The 20,320-nt window shown below is 34.9% G+C and overlaps 3 protein-coding genes and 1 pseudogene across 5 annotated transcripts; 2 read left to right on the forward strand and 2 right to left on the reverse strand.

Moving 5' to 3' along the window:
* Window positions 1–1,048: 1,048 nt before the first annotated feature.
* On the reverse strand, window positions 1,049–3,545 carry LOC119083364. The gene is made up of 2 exons (XM_037193079.1): window positions 3,382–3,545; window positions 1,049–2,891 (listed from the first exon to the last, which is right to left on the reverse strand). The coding sequence occupies exon 2, from the start codon at window positions 2,887–2,889 to the stop codon at window positions 1,147–1,149; it is 1,743 nt and encodes a 580-aa protein (XP_037048974.1). The 5' UTR covers window positions 2,890–2,891; window positions 3,382–3,545; the 3' UTR covers window positions 1,049–1,146.
* Window positions 3,546–3,889: 344 nt separating this feature from the next.
* Window positions 3,890–4,832, reverse strand: LOC119083330 (tctex1 domain-containing protein 1-like). Its single transcript, XM_037193016.1, has 3 exons — window positions 4,394–4,832; window positions 4,213–4,328; window positions 3,890–4,148 (listed from the first exon to the last, which is right to left on the reverse strand). The coding sequence occupies exons 1-3, from the start codon at window positions 4,762–4,764 to the stop codon at window positions 4,099–4,101; spliced, it is 537 nt and encodes a 178-aa protein (XP_037048911.1). The 5' UTR covers window positions 4,765–4,832; the 3' UTR covers window positions 3,890–4,098.
* Window positions 4,833–6,513: 1,681 nt separating this feature from the next.
* On the forward strand, window positions 6,514–9,684 carry LOC119083357 (annotated as a pseudogene).
* Window positions 9,685–14,207: 4,523 nt separating this feature from the next.
* LOC119083331 lies at window positions 14,208–16,426 on the forward strand. Of its 3 annotated transcripts, none has more exons than XM_037193019.1 (2): window positions 14,208–14,376; window positions 14,440–16,426. In XM_037193019.1, the coding sequence occupies exon 2, from the start codon at window positions 14,446–14,448 to the stop codon at window positions 15,859–15,861; it is 1,416 nt and encodes a 471-aa protein (XP_037048914.1). In that variant the 5' UTR covers window positions 14,208–14,376; window positions 14,440–14,445; the 3' UTR covers window positions 15,862–16,426. The 3 variants fall into 3 exon arrangements, with proteins under 3 accessions (XP_037048914.1, XP_037048912.1, XP_037048915.1); XM_037193017.1 differs by having other exon boundaries at window positions 14,208–14,364; XM_037193020.1 differs by having other exon boundaries at window positions 14,208–14,361; window positions 14,437–16,426.
* Window positions 16,427–20,320: the final 3,894 nt, after the last annotated feature.

Raw genomic sequence — 20,320 nt, forward strand, 5'->3', positions numbered from 1 at the left:
TATTCCCACTAAGTTATCCATTTTCTCGCACATCTTTACTCCTCACATCTTCGGATTTCTTCTCTCCAACAATTATGCTGCTTGTTACAATGTCAGCGCTTTATTTAGAAAAAAGAAAAATCTGAACCATTTTTTAATGGATTCGTAAATCTTTCATGAGCATCCAACGACATCAATGTGACAGTGATGCGTCGATGCATATTGACAAAAACAAACATCTTTTGAATTAAAAGAATCGAAAAGATTTAAAAGAATGTTACTTGAAAACTTGAAATTAAATATGTCGGTTTGACTTCGTGTATAATGTATAATATGCATTATGCACTTCGATCCGGTTATGGTCAAGTTTTGGATCGAGATCAAATATATGCAGGTGAATATATATTTTTCCATTCCTCTTTCTGAAACGTTGCTTTCAGGTATGGTATTCGCATAAACGAATTTGGAACATAGTCTGTTCGAATTCAGAGCATTTTAGGATAAAAGTTAAAAGAAAAGAAGTAAAGGAATTTGAGTGCTTTAATCAAAGAAGAGTAACAGATTTATGGATAACGTGGGAAAAGTTCGTGTTTGCTGACGAACGATTTTGATGCTGTTATATTCCCAAAAAATTGCTCTTAAATTTTACTATATTTCCGAAAATTTAATCCAATACCATCAATTCCAGCAGCTCCAATTGATTCCCAAAAATTAAATTCTAAAATTCCAATACTTCCCACATTCCCATTGAATTTCAAAAATTCTAATAATTTCCAAAAGCCCGTTGCCTGTCCCACCAATTATCCCATCGATAAAGGATCACAATTAAAGCGAAAAATCGGCAAGTTAGCTGTGTCCTTTAATTTGTAAACCATATCACGATCAGAAGAGATGAAGTTAACTTCTATGCTGAGAGTACTTACCGAAACGACATGCAGTCTTCAACTAAATCTATAAAAAGGGTAACCTGCAAACGTTCCATGATGGAGAGGGAAGATTGTGAGTATGGACCTATTAACTGTTGGGATGCCTGATTATTTGAGAGCTCTAAGTAAAGACACCAACACAGTTTTTATTCCTTATTTCATTTTAAATTTTAATTTCGTTTGCAATTTCGTTAATGATCAGTTACATATAAAAAACTATTACACTTATGGAGACGATAGACTAGAACTGATAGTGAACAGGAACTCTACACACACTAATTATCCATTTAGAATCCAAATCAATGTTGTTAGGATCGTATTTCTTCGAGAAAACTGGTCGAGTGTTGCCTTCACTCGGCTCGTTATCGAAAGGTGAATACAACAATTGTTCAAAGTATTTGTTAACAATCAAAAACTCGCCATTACCCAGCATCTCCAAGTTAAATTCGGCTGTTTTGTCGCCAGCTAGCGTACTGGTTATCGAAGCTCGGAGAACATGTTCATCATCGCGACTCCCTTCATCGATCAAGAAAATTGAGTCGCCATACTTGCTGCTTCTGATAAGAATTTTCGTGCCATTCTTGGTGAAGTAAACGTTCCAATAAAATGCCTCGTTCGTTCGCGTTCTTGAGGTATGTACATGGCGTTGATTTATATTGGCTGGCTTACCGGCGAACAGATATTCATTATTCTCGGCATTTTTGATACATAGGGAATCGTAAATCAGATCTCGGAGCTCTACGGGTAGATTCTTTTCGACGGTTTTTTGCCAAACTTTATTGTCTGACGACTTCACATGACGCAATCTGATAATTTCAAATATAATCATGGACATGTCTTGCCCGCGCATGCGGCCCGTTGATTTTAGCATTAAAACCAGTTCGTTGATCAGATTAAGTTTATGACCAACGGATGTTATTTTCTTCAAAAAAGTTAGGAACTTTTCGACGCCGCCTGTCTCAGCACCTTCGTAAATGATTTGTACGAGAGTCGGAATAAAATGCTTCATTGCTTCCATACCGCCTGTTTTGTTTAAAATTACAGCGATGCTATCAAAATCGTCATTTTGAACCATGGTTTTGATATGGACGAACACATCGTTGAGTATGCCACGGTCTTTTTCTTGTATACGACTTACTTCAGCAGCCAAAACCCAGATGTGGCGATCCACCATTCGATTATCTTTTTTCAATTGATCACGAACGACTTTGTAGCCATTTTCTCTGCTGAGCTTTGGCAATCGCACAATGAATCGGCAAATATTTGGGAAATCGTCTTCGTTTCCGTATACAGCCATCACAGCTCGTTCGACATGCGCTTCATGATCCGTAACAATGGCGAACGCAGCTACAGCTTCATCCAACTTTCCACGTTGTAAGTGCTCAATTGCAGTTTGAACATTGGCATCATTCGATCGCTTTTGTTCGGTCTCCAATTTGGTTAGGACCTCGGAGATTCGATTTTGCTGTGGTTGAAATTCATTTTGAAACCGGACCACCATATCCAACCGATCGCCAGACTCCATTTTCTTCGCAATTTCCAGAGAGCCAACGAATTGTAAAATCTTTGATTCGAAACTCGTTTTCAGCGTTCTGTAGATTTGAGACGATATTGGTTGTGCGATCACTATTCCGAAATCATTTCTGAGTTTTATAATTTCCGATTTCACTCTGTCCAGCTTAGCGCAATCCGGCGAAATTTTAATGCTGATCTCAGCGTCACGTAAAACAGTCTCGCGGTCATAGTCGGGAACAAAGGCATTTTCGATTTCATTTAACTCATCAACGGACGTTACACATACAGCATCTGATACAGTTGGTACGGTGCTTTTCAACTTTATCAAAGCGTCGAAATGGTTGAAAATATTTTGCACATCGACGGAGCGTTTAATGTCCTCACTGGAAGTGCCTAGAATGCAGCCAGATAATAGAGCTGCGACGAGTAGTAAATCCATTATACGATGATTTTTCCACGCTGTTCTCATATCTAGAAACAATATAGAGAACTAATCAGGTTCAAAATTCTTTTATACTAAATTCTGTAGGGCATCAAGGTCAGTCGGAAACATGTTTTTTTTATAGACTAAAATCCGATTTAGAGGGTTTGTAAACTTTTTCAAATTAAAACAATTACTTTTAATAATTAAGTAACGGTTGATCCAGAAACGGTAAAAAGAGGCGCGAAGGAGCGCCAAAAACGTAATGATCGCGTTGTAGCAATAATTCGTAATCAATCGATGTAATTGAAATAGAAAATTATATTTGTAGCTTCGTTGCACATTTCATTTATAAATTTGCAATAAAAATATTTAGAAATCATTTTTTTCTTCCAAATCAATGGATTCTAAGTTAAAACGGGACTTCGATTTAGAAAGATCCAGAAACAAATTCTTTCAAATTAATGCTACCGATTCGAACGTGATTTCCGTTTACATTTAGCTACTTCTCGTAGAATATTTTAATGGAATATTACTTACCAAATGAATAGTATTTCCGTGGTTCAAGTAATTACACTTTTTGCAACAAATTTTCGGCTAACAGCAATGTCACAGAGATTAAAAATCTGAACTCTACACACGAATAATTGCAAAGTAATAATGAGACGACTCAACCGTTTTTCCATGCTCCAAACATCGGTATCTAGTATCGATGGTAGTAGGGATGGATACGAGCTAAACAATAACCCATTTGTTCTGCTGTTGAAATAGAATTTTTGGACTAGGTCGACTATTCAATACCATCCCCTATATTATCGAGACAGCAGTGTTATTTGTTATAGACAACGACGACCAAAAAAAGCTGCAAGTTCTGGGTAGAGTTGTCCGATAAACAATGCTTATAGTAGTACTTAACCTAATGACGTTAAATATTATATATCCAACACACTAGAGGGTACATTAAACTAGAGCAGTATTTAGTGGATTCGATAGAACCCATTCGGGATGACTAGTCAGCATTAGGTGTATTAAATAAGTTGGCATAATGGTAGAGATTCATGTAAATATATTTCAGATTAACATCGATTTCACATCATTTTAGTATACACCACCACTCAGTGGTACAAAAACTTCTCAACAATACAACAGCATCATGCAAAATAAACTCTTTTATAACACAAATTCTATTCACCTCAATTAACTACATATCCCTCTTCTTCTCAATATTGTTACTCCCAGAAATAAGCAGGACAGTGTTCAATCTTTATAAACCATGAAAACAGTGGCCACAATGTAGCAAGTTGCACCTGGAAAAAGGTTATCATAAGTTTTATACTAGAAAAGTTGTCTGGTGTAACCGGAAAAGACTACCTTCATATGTAAATGTCGAATAATTGTCGCACTTTGGATCAACATTAAAGCCCATCTTATAGTCAATAAATTGCTGAAGCTTTTCGATTATTGCTACGATGCATACAATACGAAATCTGCTAAGATTTTCAAAATAATTTCAACTCATTCAAATTTATTAGCAAAATGTATTAAAATTTACCGATCATGTCTTAACATCTTGATCCGTCCACGAATTTCCCTCGATAAAATCTGACAAAATTTGGACGATATTTGTGCATTGTAGGTTTGAAAGAATTTGTCGGTTTTGAGTTGTTCTTCGATTGTACTTTGCAGTATGCGATAAATCTCTTCAACGTTCACTTTCGGATCACCTTTCGGCTTCACTTCGTCCGGTTCAACAGATTCAGACCCTTGGTGTGTCTCCTGTAACGCTTCCTTCAGACGGTTCAAATTCTTTTTCTTGCCTAACGATAGTAAGTTAAATTGATCGTTCAGCAGAGCATTCATTCGGGTATTTGTATGTATCGTTGATTGAATCTTGTTTTTCCAACCACCGAATCCGGAAGCCATGACTAGAGCTTTTTTATGTGGGTGAATAAATAAATGAGAAAACTTTTTTTACTTTTTTATTTTTGTTAATTTCGGCTTGTCGAACGGTTTGTGTGCTCAGTGAAATGCCACGATATACTGAAACTTATTCTTGGCTGTTCGAGGATGGGTGTTGTAATAACTTTAAGGGAGGCTTGCATGTCTAAGGCAAAAAATATACATATAATACAAGAAGTGCATTGGAAATAGAATTTTTCAATATAAAATGGATTTTCATTTGGCATGACTTTATGCTCCCATATTATACGATATTTCTATTTTTCATATTCGAAAATAGAATATCCACACCACACACACATGTGGTTATGTTATATCTATTCTTTTTTCCATTTATACTTTCATAATAGCAGCCGACTCTTTTTGAAAAATAATAATCTCGAATTGTTGAGAAAGCAGGAAAGGCATGACTGTCTAATAAACATTCTTTGACCTGAAATTGTCTACCTCATCGATTTGATGAGAAGTAATTTTATTTTGGATCCAATCAGTTGCTTAGAACAAATTTTTAAATTCCTTAAAGCAAGCGTTTCGTCATAATTACTAATCTGTTACGTCTTTTGTTTATAGGAATCAGTTTACTATAGCATCCGAAAGTGACAAGAGCTGGTTCTTTAACATTGCAAAACAGGGCGAAACTATTAGTATAAGCATAGTGGAGAATTAATATTTTCCTAACTTATTCTGAATGGCTTTTTTTTTAGCGAATAATAGGTTTCCAGCACGGGCCGGATGCAAGTTCTGGAATCGAACTCGCTTAAAATTCAATTTCAGAACTCGCCTCAGGTGCAGAAAATGCGTAATCATTATAGCTAAAAGGAAAGTTGTTTATAGTACCAATAGAGACACCATTTCGCCCCCTAGTCTTAAAATCTCATTCAATTATTCCTGAGATATTGAGCTAACGTTAGGCTTAAAGTCCGATCCGACCCACTATACGAGCACCACTGAACTTTCATTTGCAACTTTGCCAAAAGCTCATTTTTAAAAAAGGCTGGTCGTCTGGTATCGACAACAAAACAAACTCTGTGTCTTACAAATCAAACTATTATATGATGAAGCAAATGAAGTAATAGATTTATCATTCTTTCAATGAATATTTTCGACTCATCGTGGAGAATTACCTATGATGCATCAACCGTTTTAGGGAATCCTGAATTGGAATTGAACCCATCTACCGATAATCTTCGGGAAAGTTATGCGTTTAGATCCTGCTTTGAAAAACAAGCTCTGTGTCTTGCATACCAAAGTATTATGTGATGAAGGAAATGAAATAATAGATTTCTTATTAAATGTGACATACGCTTGCTGTCATATCTCTAAAAGTTTAAAACTCACAGATTGATCGATTGCTGAATTTTTATTGTAGATAACGTTACTCTAAATCTTCTTCGATCAATAGCTAAACATTAACGACATCTTTCAGTGATGATAAGATATATTTGAACAATTGTAATTTTGGATATGCCATTATGCGTATGTGCCACAAATAACATCATACTGATATCATGGCACAGCAATGAAATATGGTCTTATCAAATCACTTCAGATTAATTTCTACATATACAGGTAAATAGACACACTAATGACAACCTAAAAGCTCAATATCAGTCATTTTCCACTGTAGTACCGATTTTAGTTCTGACCAACTCGATGCATGTGACTATTTTCATTATGTACTTATGCAGTTGTCGATTAAAAGTATCGTTTTTATTCGGTGTGGATTATCTATTTTTATTACTGACCATTCGCGATAATTACTATAATCGCTAGAGAAAAATTAATTTATTGCTTCAGTGTCGATTGAGCCCTTGCTGGGTAACATACAATTATGGGATCGATCTTTCGAAGTGAAGAAATGGCTTTATGCCAACTATTCATCCAACCAGAGACCGTTTATAATTCGGTTGCTGCGTTGGGTGAAGCTGGTATCGTCGAGTTTCGAGATGTATATTGCAAGATAGCAGCCGGACTAGCGATTATTTTACTAACGTTTGGTATAATTTCAGCTCAACCCCGACGTCCACATTTTCCAACGGAAATTCACCACTGAATTACGTCGATGTGACGAACTTGAGCGTCAATTGCGCTATATTGAGTCAGAAATTAAAAAAGAAAAGATTCCCGGTGGCTGAGTTAGATGTGGCTGACTATCCATTGTCGCCTAAGCCGAAAGACATCATAAATTTTGAGGCTCAATTTGAGAAGATCGAAAGTGAAATTTTGGAGTTGTCGAAGAATTCCGTCAATTTAAATGAAAATTACTTGGAATTGCTCGAACTGAAAGAGTTTCTTCAGAGGACTGAGTCCTTTTTCAACGACAAGGATGGTGTAGCTGATACAATCAGAGGCAATTTGTTTTCGGACGAACAAGACGTTTCTCACCACAATTTAGATTTCGTAGCCGGAACAGTTCACCGAAGCCGCATTCATGGCTTGGAAAGAATGTTGTGGCGTGTGTCGAGGGGAAATATCTTTTTCCGACACGCTGATTTTGATCTAACCGATCCACTTTCGTCACAATCAACACCAAAGTGTGTTTTCGTTGCATTCTTCTTGGGTCAACATTTGAAAAACGTTTTGCAGAAAGTCTGTACTGGCTATAAGGCCTCAACGTTCCCATGTCCAATTGATTTTGATGAGAGAAACGACATGTCGAAGGGTGTGCGAACGCGATTGGAAGATATGACAGTGATCCTCAATCAAACCAAAGATCATCGTCAAATGACTCTACTTCGCGTATCGAAGGAGCTTCCTAATTGGTTGATTATGATTCGCAAAATGAAAGCTGTGTACTATACACTGAATTTGTTTAGCACCGATACATCGCAGAAATGCTTAATCGGAGAGTGTTGGGTACCCCAAAACGACTTGCACAGATTGCAGCAAATTTTAGTAGACGAATCTAATGCATCAGGAGCTACGATTAAATCGTTTGTAAATGTTATCCAACCGGAGGATAAAATGCCGCCGACATTCAATCGTACGAATAGGTTTACCAGTGGCTTTCAGAACTTAATCGATGCTTACGGAACTTCAAGTTACCGTGAAGTTAATCCAGCCCTTTACACCATTATCACTTTTCCATTTTTGTTCGCTGTGATGTTTGGAGACATGGGACACGGTATCATTATGGCATTGTTCGGAGCATGGATGGTTATTTGGGAAAAAAATTTGATTGCCAAGAAAATTCGAGGTGAAATCTGGAACATTTTCTTCGGCGGACGTTATATTATTCTGTTGATGGGCTTGTTCTCCATTTACACCGGCTTCGTGTACAACGACATTTTCTCCAAATCAATGAATATTTTCGGCTCATCGTGGAGAATTACCTATAATGTATCAACAGTTGTAGAGAATCCCGAATTGGAATTGAACCCAGCTTCCGATGACCTTTTGGAAAATTATGTCTACCCAATCGGTTTAGATCCTGCATGGCAATTGGGAACCAACAAAATCATTTTTCTAAATTCGTACAAGATGAAATTGTCGATCATTTTCGGCGTTGTGCACATGATTTTTGGTGTATCCATGAGCATTTTCAACATGATCCACTTCAAACGTAAAATCGACATTATCCTGCAATTCTTGCCGCAGATGTTGTTCTTGGTGTTACTTTTCGCTTACATGGTCTTCATGATGATGTTCAAATGGGTAGCCTATGGAGGCAAAATGACTGAACAACAATACACACCTGGATGTGCGCCGTCAGTATTGATTCTGTTCATAAATATGATGCTTTTTGGCAGCGCTGAAGTACAGGATGGCTGCGAGGAATTTATGTTTGAAGGGCAGTATATGCTTCAAGTGGTTCTAGTGCTTATTGCAGTGCTGTGCATTCCATGGATGTTACTGGGACATCCAATTTATGTTCTTATTCAAAGATCAGGCACACCGAAAGTAGTAAGTGTCCAACTCTATTACTATATATAATAGTGTTGTAAATGAAATAAACTCAAAGAGACAACAAGTGATAAATGAAAAATCGAGATAATTCAGCATGTGACTATATACGTCATCAACACATGACGGCAACAGACTTTTTTATTCACTTCAATTCTTCTAGCCATAGGATTTTGAGGATAATTTTTCAAATAATTTATTTACTTTAAATATTGTAAAGATGTGTCTGTTCGTCGAGTTGTTCTATGAGTCGTAACTAACTAAATGTTGTCGATGTGTGTTAGAATTTGAATAAATAACTTTTAAAATCCAATTAATTTTACAGACTCATGGCGGTTACGTAAATGAGGCTATCACTTTGGATGCCTCAGAAATTACATCGCAAGAAGGACCTTCGAAGGTTGTTGAACAGCCTGCACCCAAACCAGCAGCAGATGCGCATGGCCATGGCGATGAGCCAATGGGCGAAGTTTTTATTTTAGCTGCAATTCACACCATCGAGTATGTACTCAGTACCATTTCGCATACAGCGTCATACCTCCGTTTATGGGCCTTGTCCTTGGCTCATGCTCGTAAGTAAAACATGTATATTATTCACCGTTCGTAATTGACACAGTATCAATTCGCAGAGCTATCCGAAGTACTGTGGAATCAGGTCCTTACGCAGGGCTTTATAATTTCTGAATTATATGGAGGAGTTCTCATATACTTCGTGTTCGGCATTTGGGCATTTTTCACATTAGCCATCTTGGTTATGATGGAAGGCCTATCCGCTTTCTTGCACACCCTTCGGTTGCATTGGTAAGACATCAAGAATTTGTATAATTTTATTGATATTCTTGAACAGAAACCGTTTTCTTCCCATTAGGGTCGAGTTCATGAGCAAGTTCTTCGAAGGCCTTGGATACAAATTCCAGCCGTTCAGTTTCGCTGCAATTATTAATGCCGAAGACAATCCAGAGTAATAAAATTCAAGAAATTGTAAGAGAGAAAATAAATTCATTTGGTGTTTGGTGAGCATAAGTGTTTTGTTAATCTTAAATTGAAAAGTGGAAAACTTGAGCCAACCATCACGATTGTGTTTGAGAGACTGATAATAGTTTCATAAATTCAAATATTATTATCATTGAGTTCAGTCTCAGACTAGCCATTAGGGGCGACCGGGTATCGCAGAATGGGCTTATTCAATTTTTGAAAGAAAGTTTCAATTTATTGGGCTTTTCCAAATTTTTTGCATTTTTGATTTGGTGGGCTCTTTGCTAGCCAGTACTGATAGAGTGGATAGACGATTCAATTATGTGTCACATGATTAAAAGTTAAAATGTGACCATCAAATCAGTTGCTATAAAATTGTCAAGTGTATCGATCACATTTTCTTGCTTATCGCTCACACAGGCAAACAGAATGACGAATCGATACAGTAAGACCAATAGACATTTTCTATATTTTGCTGTCTGGCTGTAGAAAGCATCTGATTACTCCGCTTACTAAAATTGTTATGACGTCATTTCTAGATACATAGAGACACGATTACTATTTGCAAGACTCCGACTACAGTTAGTCTTCACTTTACTGTCAATAATGTCTAATTTATCAGCATGTGATTGTTTTCCTTTTTGTTGTTCATTATATTAAAGTATTCAACTGTACAGTCCAAACGATGATTGATAACTTTATATCAACACCCATTTACCTCAGCACAAAAAAAAATGAAGACGAAGAGAACAAGAAGCAATGCCTATTATATTCAATCTTCGGTCTATCAATAAAAAAAAAATCGAAAACAAATTATTGGATTCGTCTTCTTTAATCTTTCCATCTTGTAACGTAAATTCTGAAATAAAAAAAATTCTCAAAATTTAATTTTGAACATAAACATTCGACTGGATGGTGTACGAAAAGTGCAAGTCATGAGTCTGATGAGATCTATTTAATTGGGTTGAAAATATACAACGAATTTTTGTACTTTAAATGCTACAGTCAGCTACTGGATAAAATATCTTTTTGTAGTCATTTCTTCAACTTGTAATTAAATTAATGACTAATGACATTTCGAAAATACTTGGAAGATGAAATGCGATTTGGAAACATTTTCCACTTTTTTACCAATTCGAATTTACCATAGGAATAAATTGTTTGCATTATAAAATGACGAAATGGTATAGTAGTTTAACGCGCTGTGTTGTATTAAATGTCTACATATATTACTATACATACGATGCGCATTAGGTGGTCTTCCTCACTTTAAGTGGTTTCGGACGGTATAGTGCACTACAAGATAATTAAATTTTAATTAATGAATCTTAATGATAACGAAAATTCATAAAATTTCACAGTTTATTTGCACGTCATACCAGTCGGTCGGTGTCATTACCATTTAATAGTAAAGGAAATCAGGAAAAAATATTTTAAAAAGAAAATCAATAAAAGTTTTTGCTTAATGAGGGTTCAACCTTTTAAGAAACGACAGGTGTATACTATGTATAGCGATGAAGCTGTTAACTCTCATTCTTAATTTTGTTTTGATTATTTTCTCTTACAACGTATAAAATCTACTACTTCATTCAACAATGTTGAATCAACATACATTTTGATGTGTGATGTGTGTTTGATTATATGCATAATGGCAATACTAGCTGTTGATCAGTGCTGAAATTTTTTGTCGTTGTCGCTACCAGATGACTAGCCGTTCTGTAAAATATCTTGAACAGCCAAAAGTTAATATTTTCTCGGAGGAACGTCCTCCGTCATATAATTTATTTATTTTCATTGTTGACTATTAACACTACCGAAAAATCTTTCTATAAAGTTACAACTAAACAAAACAAACTCTTACGCCAGCAACAATCTCTCGTGGTATTTGTAATAAAGGAGAACATGAGAGGTCGACAGTCACCGAGTTCATTTGAAATAAATTGCTGTATACATCTGGGTTTTATCAATTTCAGCAGTCCCTGTGATTTATTTGTTTTATAAACTGTGTACAAATAAATGCAACACCCACCAAGTACAAACAATGCAACACCGACTGAAATAAACATCGATTTTGTTTCCTCTCCTAAAAACTATTTTCTTTCCATATCACGTAAACACGAGAAGAATTAAATACCTGCAATTCTTGATATATTCTCTCTATTTTTTTTTTCAAAATAAAATTCACTTTCTCAATATTATTGCTGAAAAATTCACTTTCAAGAACCTCGACACGTCTTCAGTTCGACGGCACACGATTAATTCAATACATTTGTGCTATAACATTTAGTTGTACGTTTTTTGTGAATATATGTATGTACAATTTTTATGAAATATCCACCATGCTATCGATACTGTCTGTACGCTGGTGAATAGTGATAGACGAATAGACATACTTATCCCTCCGTATACGGTATATGCAGACATATATGGGCTTCAGAACGAATTCAAGAAATAAATCAATACTCAAAACCACACATAATATCGTATTTATAAACAACACCATAATTCTATTTTTGGGATTGCTTTTATGCCGAGTCTTTTACTTCAAATCCATGATATAACCATACAATAAACATTTTATTAAACAACCAACTCATATACAACAATATATTCCAACAAAATATCTTTTGCTGTTGATTGCTATGTTGTTATTTTAGTTTACCGTGTTGTATTACAATATATATACATTCTTGAACTTCCAACATCTGTACGATTTAAACATTACGATGCACACACCCCTTGGTTATCATAAAATCATGTCACGTTTTTCGGTTAGACAAATCTATCACAATGTGTGACAAGTGTATTTCATTTCTATACCATTTTCTGGAAGAGATTCGATTATTTTGTTTAAGAGTTTGGAGAATCGAATATACAGTAGGAAGTATAAGGTGCAATTAAATTAGGTCGGATGGTGGGAAGTAAAGGGTACAAAATATTAAGTAGGTAACAGGAAACAATTAAAATCAGTTAACTTTCAAACTTCAACTTGTAACGCAACATACGTTTGGAAGAAGACGGTTATTGAAGGTAATAGTCAATTTGTGTTAGAAAGGTCGTACACTATTTTTGTCTTCACAAATATAGCGTGCGATGGAATAGGAAAAAGTTTACATAAAGTTGCGTGAAAAGCACACGAAATTAGCAATATCGATTACCGAACTTAGAAGTGAGAGACTTGCTAATTATACGAACATGTTTGTTGTTAGTATACAGATAAAATATGTAATCAAAATTGTAATCTCGGTAGGGATTACTTCCAGCAAGTAATTTTTCTGGTATTACATTGTAATCCCCGCTAGAGATTAAAATGACAATAGTGTCAGACATGACTTCACGTTTGCAAAATTTTAACATTTTTTAGTGTCAATTAGGAATTGCTTTTAAGCCTTAAATCATTCGGTCTAGAAAAAGATTATATTTTCATCTTTCAAGACTATTGATAAAAATCCAAAACTTTTCTGATAATAAAGTAGAAGCTCAGTGTAAAGAGTCTTATCAGGTAAATAAAAAAATGTTTCTAATTTCTAAACAAAACTTGCCCTACTAATAATAACACATGTCACCTCTTTTGCAAATTTTTGGATTTTGTACTAAGGAAAGATTAAAATGTAATCCTTGTAGGACCTAATGATTTAGGGTTTAATGAATGTAATTCCTGGAGGAATTAAATTTTAATTCCAAAAATAGATTCGATCGAATAGGAATTAACACTTAAAAGATTGAAACCGAGGTCCATATTTTTCTATCAACGTAAAAGGCTTATTTTATTGACACGGTTACACTAAGCGATGTCTCACTTGTCTACGGAACAAAAGCTGGAATTGGCTTCCTGTGTGTACACTGATCTCACCTGATCCTCCCAATCGGTAAACTTCACACAAAAAAGTACAATGGGGGATTGAAGTGTTTATAAGTCATTTTTAATCGACGTAAAACATTATTCTAAACAAACAATTGTTCAACGGTATGTCTCTAAAATGCACTGATCTTTTTATAAGTTCGTCTAAACGTCGAAACATACAGCCGCCCATAAGAAAATTACAAAATGGCGGTCCCATATTTTTGATTTTACACTGTTTTTAGAAATTCTTTTGATCAGAATTGTCGATACCCATTTAGTTCTTGCTGCAGAGCACCTTACTCATACTTATTTTCATCGAGATCGGAAACGGCCTACGGCACATTTTCGGCGGCTGACAAAATTGGGTCAGTTTAGGGTCGTACTTTGTAAACAAAATTAATTTTATAAGAAAAGCTGTGCATTTTAGAGGCATACTGTAGAACAATTTTTTGCTTAGAATAACGTTCTGTGTCGAATTGGTCAATACTTCAATACCCCGTGATAATTAATGCATATTGCCACAACCAAGGTAAATATTATGTAGAAGGAAATGTCCACACTGTATCTACCTTGGTTTGTCTACAACATAGATCGCGGTGAGTATTAAGCAAAATTTTGGACAGCCCTTTCCTCTCTGCAGAAATTTTATAAGAAATGAATACGTTCTGTACCCACCAACGTTTGAACAGCAGCTCGCTGTCAAGTCATTCTGATAGTTCTGATACCATTTTTATATTGCATTGGACGAAATATTTCTGCAAATATTTCAATGCGTTGAAAATAAATGGAAGATTAGTTCAATTTCCTTCCAAGTGGATTAAGTGTTGTTTGCGTAACGTTTGATACGTAAAAATGTAAACTTATTTGCTGTACCCAAATTTTACTAAATGTTTGACAAAAATCCAAAACATTTCTAGATCAAGATGGATGACAATAAGCACAGGATTCAATGCCAAAATAAGAAACTTTCGATCCCGCTGAGGCTGAGCAATTTAAATGTAAATTGCTTAAACGAGTTGTTTCAGTACTTAAACATCAGTGACTTAATCCTTTTGTCGATGGCCAATCTCACTAATCACAAGAATCTAGACCGGGCATTCACAGCTGAAACTAAGGTCACAACGCATCCATATGAAGCATGTATACGAGATCGTTTCCTGCAACTTGACTACTCCAATAATAACGTTACGAACAATCCGGATTGCATTTTGTTCGAAAAGATCGTTTTCCATTATTTTGGTACACTAATATCGAAGGTGCGGCTATATTACGATATCAATTACCAACGCTGCAACGCTAATATTGAGCAAGTCGTCATGGAATATGGATCGGCGTTATCTGAAATTGGATTGATCAATGCGGATATTAGTGCTTTCGAGAACATTAGTGAACCCTTTCAGAATGTGACGAAATTGAAATTTGATAATGGTTGGCTGGGTCCAACGTTTATTGAACTTTCCAAATGGTTTCCTAATTTGAAATGTTTATCGCTGAATGAAACTCAGCTGTCCGATGTTAGATTCATCCGACAAGAAAATCCGAATTTGATAGAGCTTTCGTTGAAAAACAAGTGTTTGTGTGAATGCTCTCGCATGAACCCTAACGTTTTAGCTGACAATGTTCTTCACTATACAATAGGTAATTTAAATTTGAAACAAATACTGGCTTTGGTGCCGAACTTGAAGCGCCTGTCTCTTTGTCATGACAAAGAGAATACAATTTTTGAACAGGACAGGAAGCCTTATCACTTTTTGATTCAAATAGATTTCGATTTATTGCTTTTCATTACTAATTCGTTGATGCAATTATGCTACCTTAAGTTGAACATAATAGAACTGTCTTTGTTCCGTATACCAACATGTCAAGTAGCATTCAATGAATTGAAAACGCTGGTAATTGAAACATCCAACACGAATCAGTTGACACAATTGAATATTACGGCTGATGAACTAAATCATCTCGAAATAATTGTCCACTCGTTCATTCAAGACGTGAAACTACTGGCTAATTTCGTTGTCCGTTTTGAACGTATCGAATATTTATCGATAGGACACCACCCAGTCGATCTAAAAGACGATGACTTTATTCATATGATTAACAGTTTGATGAAACTGAAAGCCCTTCAAATTGCTTTATATAAAAATAAGTTCACAGATGATTTGGTCTACATTATCGAGAAATTCAATCGTTTGCATACTGTCCTGGTCAGTTGTATCGAAGTAGCACCGACGGATCGGGAATTATTTCTAGAATTTGTCAACGAAAACAACATGTTGAAACGAAAAAATTGGAGCGGATCCTGTATTTTCGGTGGTTTTGAATTCAAAAAAAATGCCTAAATTAAAGTAGAAAGCTGAATGTTTTGCTAGTTCAATCACTAGAACAATCCATACCTCATTTTATGTTGCTATTTTTCATGGAAATTAATGTCGAAAGTCAATTAATGTTATTAATGAATTTGTTTGTTTGAAATTTCTGTTTCAGTTGATGACTTACGTTGTATTTAAATGTTTGAAATACGAATGAAGAAATATGACCCTTTATTGCCATAAAATAAAGCTGTTGAAGAGCAACTCTTTCCGCGTCGTATCATTTTCTATAAATCTGAAACTGAATTATGAAAAAAACCACAAATTTATTGTTGTAACAAAACGGATGGCTTGCAGTCACAACTTCCACGACAAAATTAACAATTATTCTCCGTTTTCAAAACATCCATTCAAATAATAATATTCTTTGTAATGTCAGTACAAAATAGCAAAATGTGGAGAGGAGAAAAAAAAACTTAGAAATTTATACGAATGAAAATCGCGTGGCAGCACATTCATAAAAGAAACAAATATGCACGTTGATTCTTCTTCTTCTCTCTTCCATATGAAATAAAAATTGAAATCTAAATACAAAGGAATTATCTTTATTATTCCCGCATTTTGATCTTCCACTGAACGTAACAGGTCCGCTGCAATTTAATGATTCACAAGTACACTTGAACCTTTCACGGGCGGCTTTATCAACTCCTATCGTTAGCAACGACAAAAAACAACCTATGATGTATCGTCTTAAGTCCTAACTAGCTAAAAGTATGCTCCTAAATAAATGAAAAAATATATTTCTCACATCAATCGGATGAAAACGCTCAGATCCTAAGAAGTCCCAATATTTCAGACTAGTCATATGTTTGCCGCCGTCTACGAAAGGTTAAAAAAATGCGCTGCATATGAAAACGAAAATCTATGCATAGCTAACGTTATGTAATAGTCACAAGTATTTTACAGTGGTTACATTGGTAACGGTGGAACTTATCTCCACGAAGCTCCTGTATGTACACACAGTGTTCTATTCTATACACACAATTATAAAATGCAGATAGGTTAGATGGTGTATCTCTTCCTCAATGTTCTCGTGGGTATATATACATACATATGAAGTCCAAACATTTATTCAACTGAAAGGCTTAAGAGGTAAGCCGCGGCGGTTTTCGGTTTGGGTGTTCACATTTAATAGGATTTAATTAAATGTATAAATAAACTATTGTTAATTAAAAAATAATTGGGAAACACAATTTGTTTGGATTTTAAGTTTGGAAGAATCACTTAATTGGTATTGGTAAAGAAAACACACAAAAGTTAGTCTGAGCGAAGCAAACATTTTGTTACTTCAACTCTTTTTTACAGTTAACCCCAATCAAAGTAATGCAATTTGCTTCAGCTGTTTTTTAGCTAGGTTCACTCATACAACTTTACTTCGAGTTTAATCTACTTTGAAGAATAATTTGTTTAAAAGACAACACCTTTTAAATCACACCAAATATTTTTATTGGCAACGTTTCGGTCTATATACGACCATTATCAAGCCTCTGACTCCTTTAAACTAATTACAAATACAAACTTAATTCCTGAGTTTAATAGTTAAACGTACGAGCGTGTAGGAGTCGGAAAATCGTATAAATACGTGCAAGACACTGAAGCAAGTTTGGTTTAGGACTACATAGTAACAATAAAACGTTTTTGATGGCAGAGAATTGCAAAATAGTTATTTATACAACCGGGGAAAACGATGTGTACTGCGGTCTCGAGTGACGATCTACACATCTAGTGCCTATAAAACCATTTATCACCGAGTTGTATACAACGTTTTTTTTTGCAATAGAGGCAACGAAAGGTCCTGCTTTTCGTCACTTGTTGCGAAAATTGCAGATATGGTACATATCTATGAACATGTACAATCAATAGCTACTTATGCTACTAGAACTGTAAAATGGAATCATTCATTGTAGCGGATCAAAGCAAATGGTCTGAAAGTTTATGACACCGAGATCCGAGTTAGAGTGCATTTTACAGGAAAACCACACTCTTACCAATTAGCCAGTGCTACCGTCATTAGATACGGCTGATCAGTGATCGTGACCATTTGTTAGCAACAGCAACGACAAAAATAAGCAATAAGTTACGGTTAATGAAGACCTACAAAGTAATCATGTATCATGTACCAATTTTGGCATGGCGACGTACTTGACTGAAACATTCTTATAGTAATTTTGGTATAGTAAAGAATAGAGAGAGGAGAAAGCATGCTGTAATTCTTCTCCATTCTTCTCTACTTTGAACAACAGAAATAACAGATTTAATTGTTACAACTCTATACTTGGGTTAAGCGATCACTGATTGCGCCTATACGACTATATTTACTTACAGAAAGGTTAATGTTAAAAGAATCCCAAATATTCCGTTCTTTAACAGAACCAGAATGCGATTAGTTCGTTCTTATCGTCTAGATCTACTAACAAAGAAAAATGAAAAAAAAACGTTAAAAACACCGTGCACATTCGGAAGTGTCTTCAAAAAATTATCTGCAAAATGAATTTATTTTCTCGCAGAAAATGGCATCGAGCACATTTTTATACATACCGGTTCTTTGACTAATCAAACGCGATATATATAAATTGTTATATGCCCGACCAAGCAGCATCGCATCACGTTTAGCGACTTTTAGTTCAACAAGTTAACTCGACTAAGAAACATAACACAAAAATAATAAAATCGGAGTAGAGAAACATTAAAAAGAAACAACAACCAAGAAAATAAAAGTCTTCGAATTCACTTCACTTGCGTTCGCGATCATTTCGTTTATTAACACGGCAGTTTGTACGCGATAGTGTTTCCTATATATATCTCGTTGCGGCACAATGTTTTCTGCCTTTACCTTTTAGAATAAATAATTTTCCGTTTTCGGTTGTTCGAGAAAGAATTATTGCGTGTTTATTGGGTTGTTGGCGATTGTTTTTTTTTTTTTGAAATGGCAACAGCATTTAAAAAAATGCATTTTATGTTCGCAGAGTGAATATGATTTATTGCTCGATTTTTGGAATATCAAAATATTGTTGTGCGCTTTGCCGGGATAAGGCTTTAGGTCAATACATTTTGTGTGAAGACATAAACTTTCTCTCGTAAAAATTTATTTTAGTGGAAAATTCTAACACTCAATTTGGTTTCGTTTGATGTGCGAAAATGTACACATAAATCGTAGAGTGTTATCCTAAACATGCAATGTGATGCAATTGATTTAAATTTATCATTCATTTAACGAAAATTTATGTTATAGTGAAATTTAATCGAGCGCTCTGTTTTACATCGAAAATAGTGTGAGAATTAGAATTCTACCTGTGCCCATCATGGGAATATAAAGTAAAGTTTATTTTCAGTTTTAATTAACGGAATTCAATCAGTGAATAAATTTCATTTCTCAACTGGATTAGATGTTTACTTAATGTGGCCATTACAATTCGGATTACAATATTTAATTAACGCTTATTCGATTGGATATTTTTCATAGTTGGATAAACAGGTATTGAAATGGTTGATTCAAAATTATTTTGATTTCAATTTTATTTTATTTTATTTTTTATTCACTCCTTTCAATCATAAAAACATTGTATTGACTCTTTAAGTATGCCAGTTTTGATACAAGAGAAAAAAAAAATTATGTTAAGTTAATCGAACATTGATCTTAACTACCATTTGCTTTGGAATATGACTTGTACAAATGGGAATAGCTCAACCAAAGCAAATTTTCAATGATCACATTTGCAAATCGCTTTTAATAATTTGTCGGTACTCAGTTCTGAAATTCAATGTGAGATTTAAACGCACCTTTTAGTGTAACACGTCCGTGGTGAAATATTTACATCAAATACCGACGGTATTTTATTACCAGCACTACACGACAATTTTAAGTGAAGATATTAAAAAGATAAAGTAAAAGATATAACATGATGCAGGCAGACTATGTCATTAGATATCGACAACTACGAAAAAAGAACCGACCGTATGATACCCAAAATGAAGTAACAGATTTGGTTTCATTCGGTTGAAAATATTTAAATCAAAGCAAGTAGCAGACTCGCTAAACTCGCTCATTATACTAGTGCTTGCCAATTTGCCATACGTTAAACACTTATCTTTTGCAAAGGGGGAGGTACTCAGGCACATGAAAATTATAAGATGAAGAGACCGCTCTACCTTATTACATCGTTTAACATCGGAATGAAATTCCCTATGCGTACATAATCGTATATAATCGTACATAATCTTTGCAATTGTTTTTCAATGAGAAATCGCTCATAAAAAAGCGTTCCGTCATAATAATGTTTTCAAAACAGTCCGTAAAATTTGAAAGTTCAAATTTACTTTTAATTTGATCGTAATAACCAGCCATCAAAGTAATTAAACAACAGTAAGAGGAAAAAAACCGAATCACTGCTAATTTTGATGAAAATGATCATCTGCTCTTTCGCAATGG

This window comes from Bradysia coprophila, unplaced genomic scaffold (genome assembly GCF_014529535.1).
Source record: "Bradysia coprophila strain Holo2 unplaced genomic scaffold, BU_Bcop_v1 contig_588, whole genome shotgun sequence".
In the NCBI taxonomy this organism is placed as follows: Eukaryota; Metazoa; Arthropoda; class Insecta; order Diptera; family Sciaridae; genus Bradysia; species Bradysia coprophila.

Coding starts and splice junctions, on each gene's coding strand:
- LOC119083330 (XM_037193016.1), bottom strand. CDS start 4,764: ATGGCTTCCGGATTCGGTGGTTGGAAAAACAAGATTCAATCAACGATA. Junction 4,329..4,393: donor AAGATGTTAAGACATGATCG/GTAAATTTTAAT, acceptor AAATCTTAGCAG/ATTTCGTATTGTATGCATCG. Junction 4,149..4,212: donor TTCGACATTTACATATGAAG/GTAGTCTTTTCC, acceptor ACCTTTTTCCAG/GTGCAACTTGCTACATTGTG.
- LOC119083364 (XM_037193079.1), bottom strand. CDS start 2,889: ATGAGAACAGCGTGGAAAAATCATCGTATAATGGATTTACTACTCGTC.
- LOC119083331 (XM_037193019.1), top strand. CDS start 14,446: ATGGATGACAATAAGCACAGGATTCAATGCCAAAATAAGAAACTTTCG.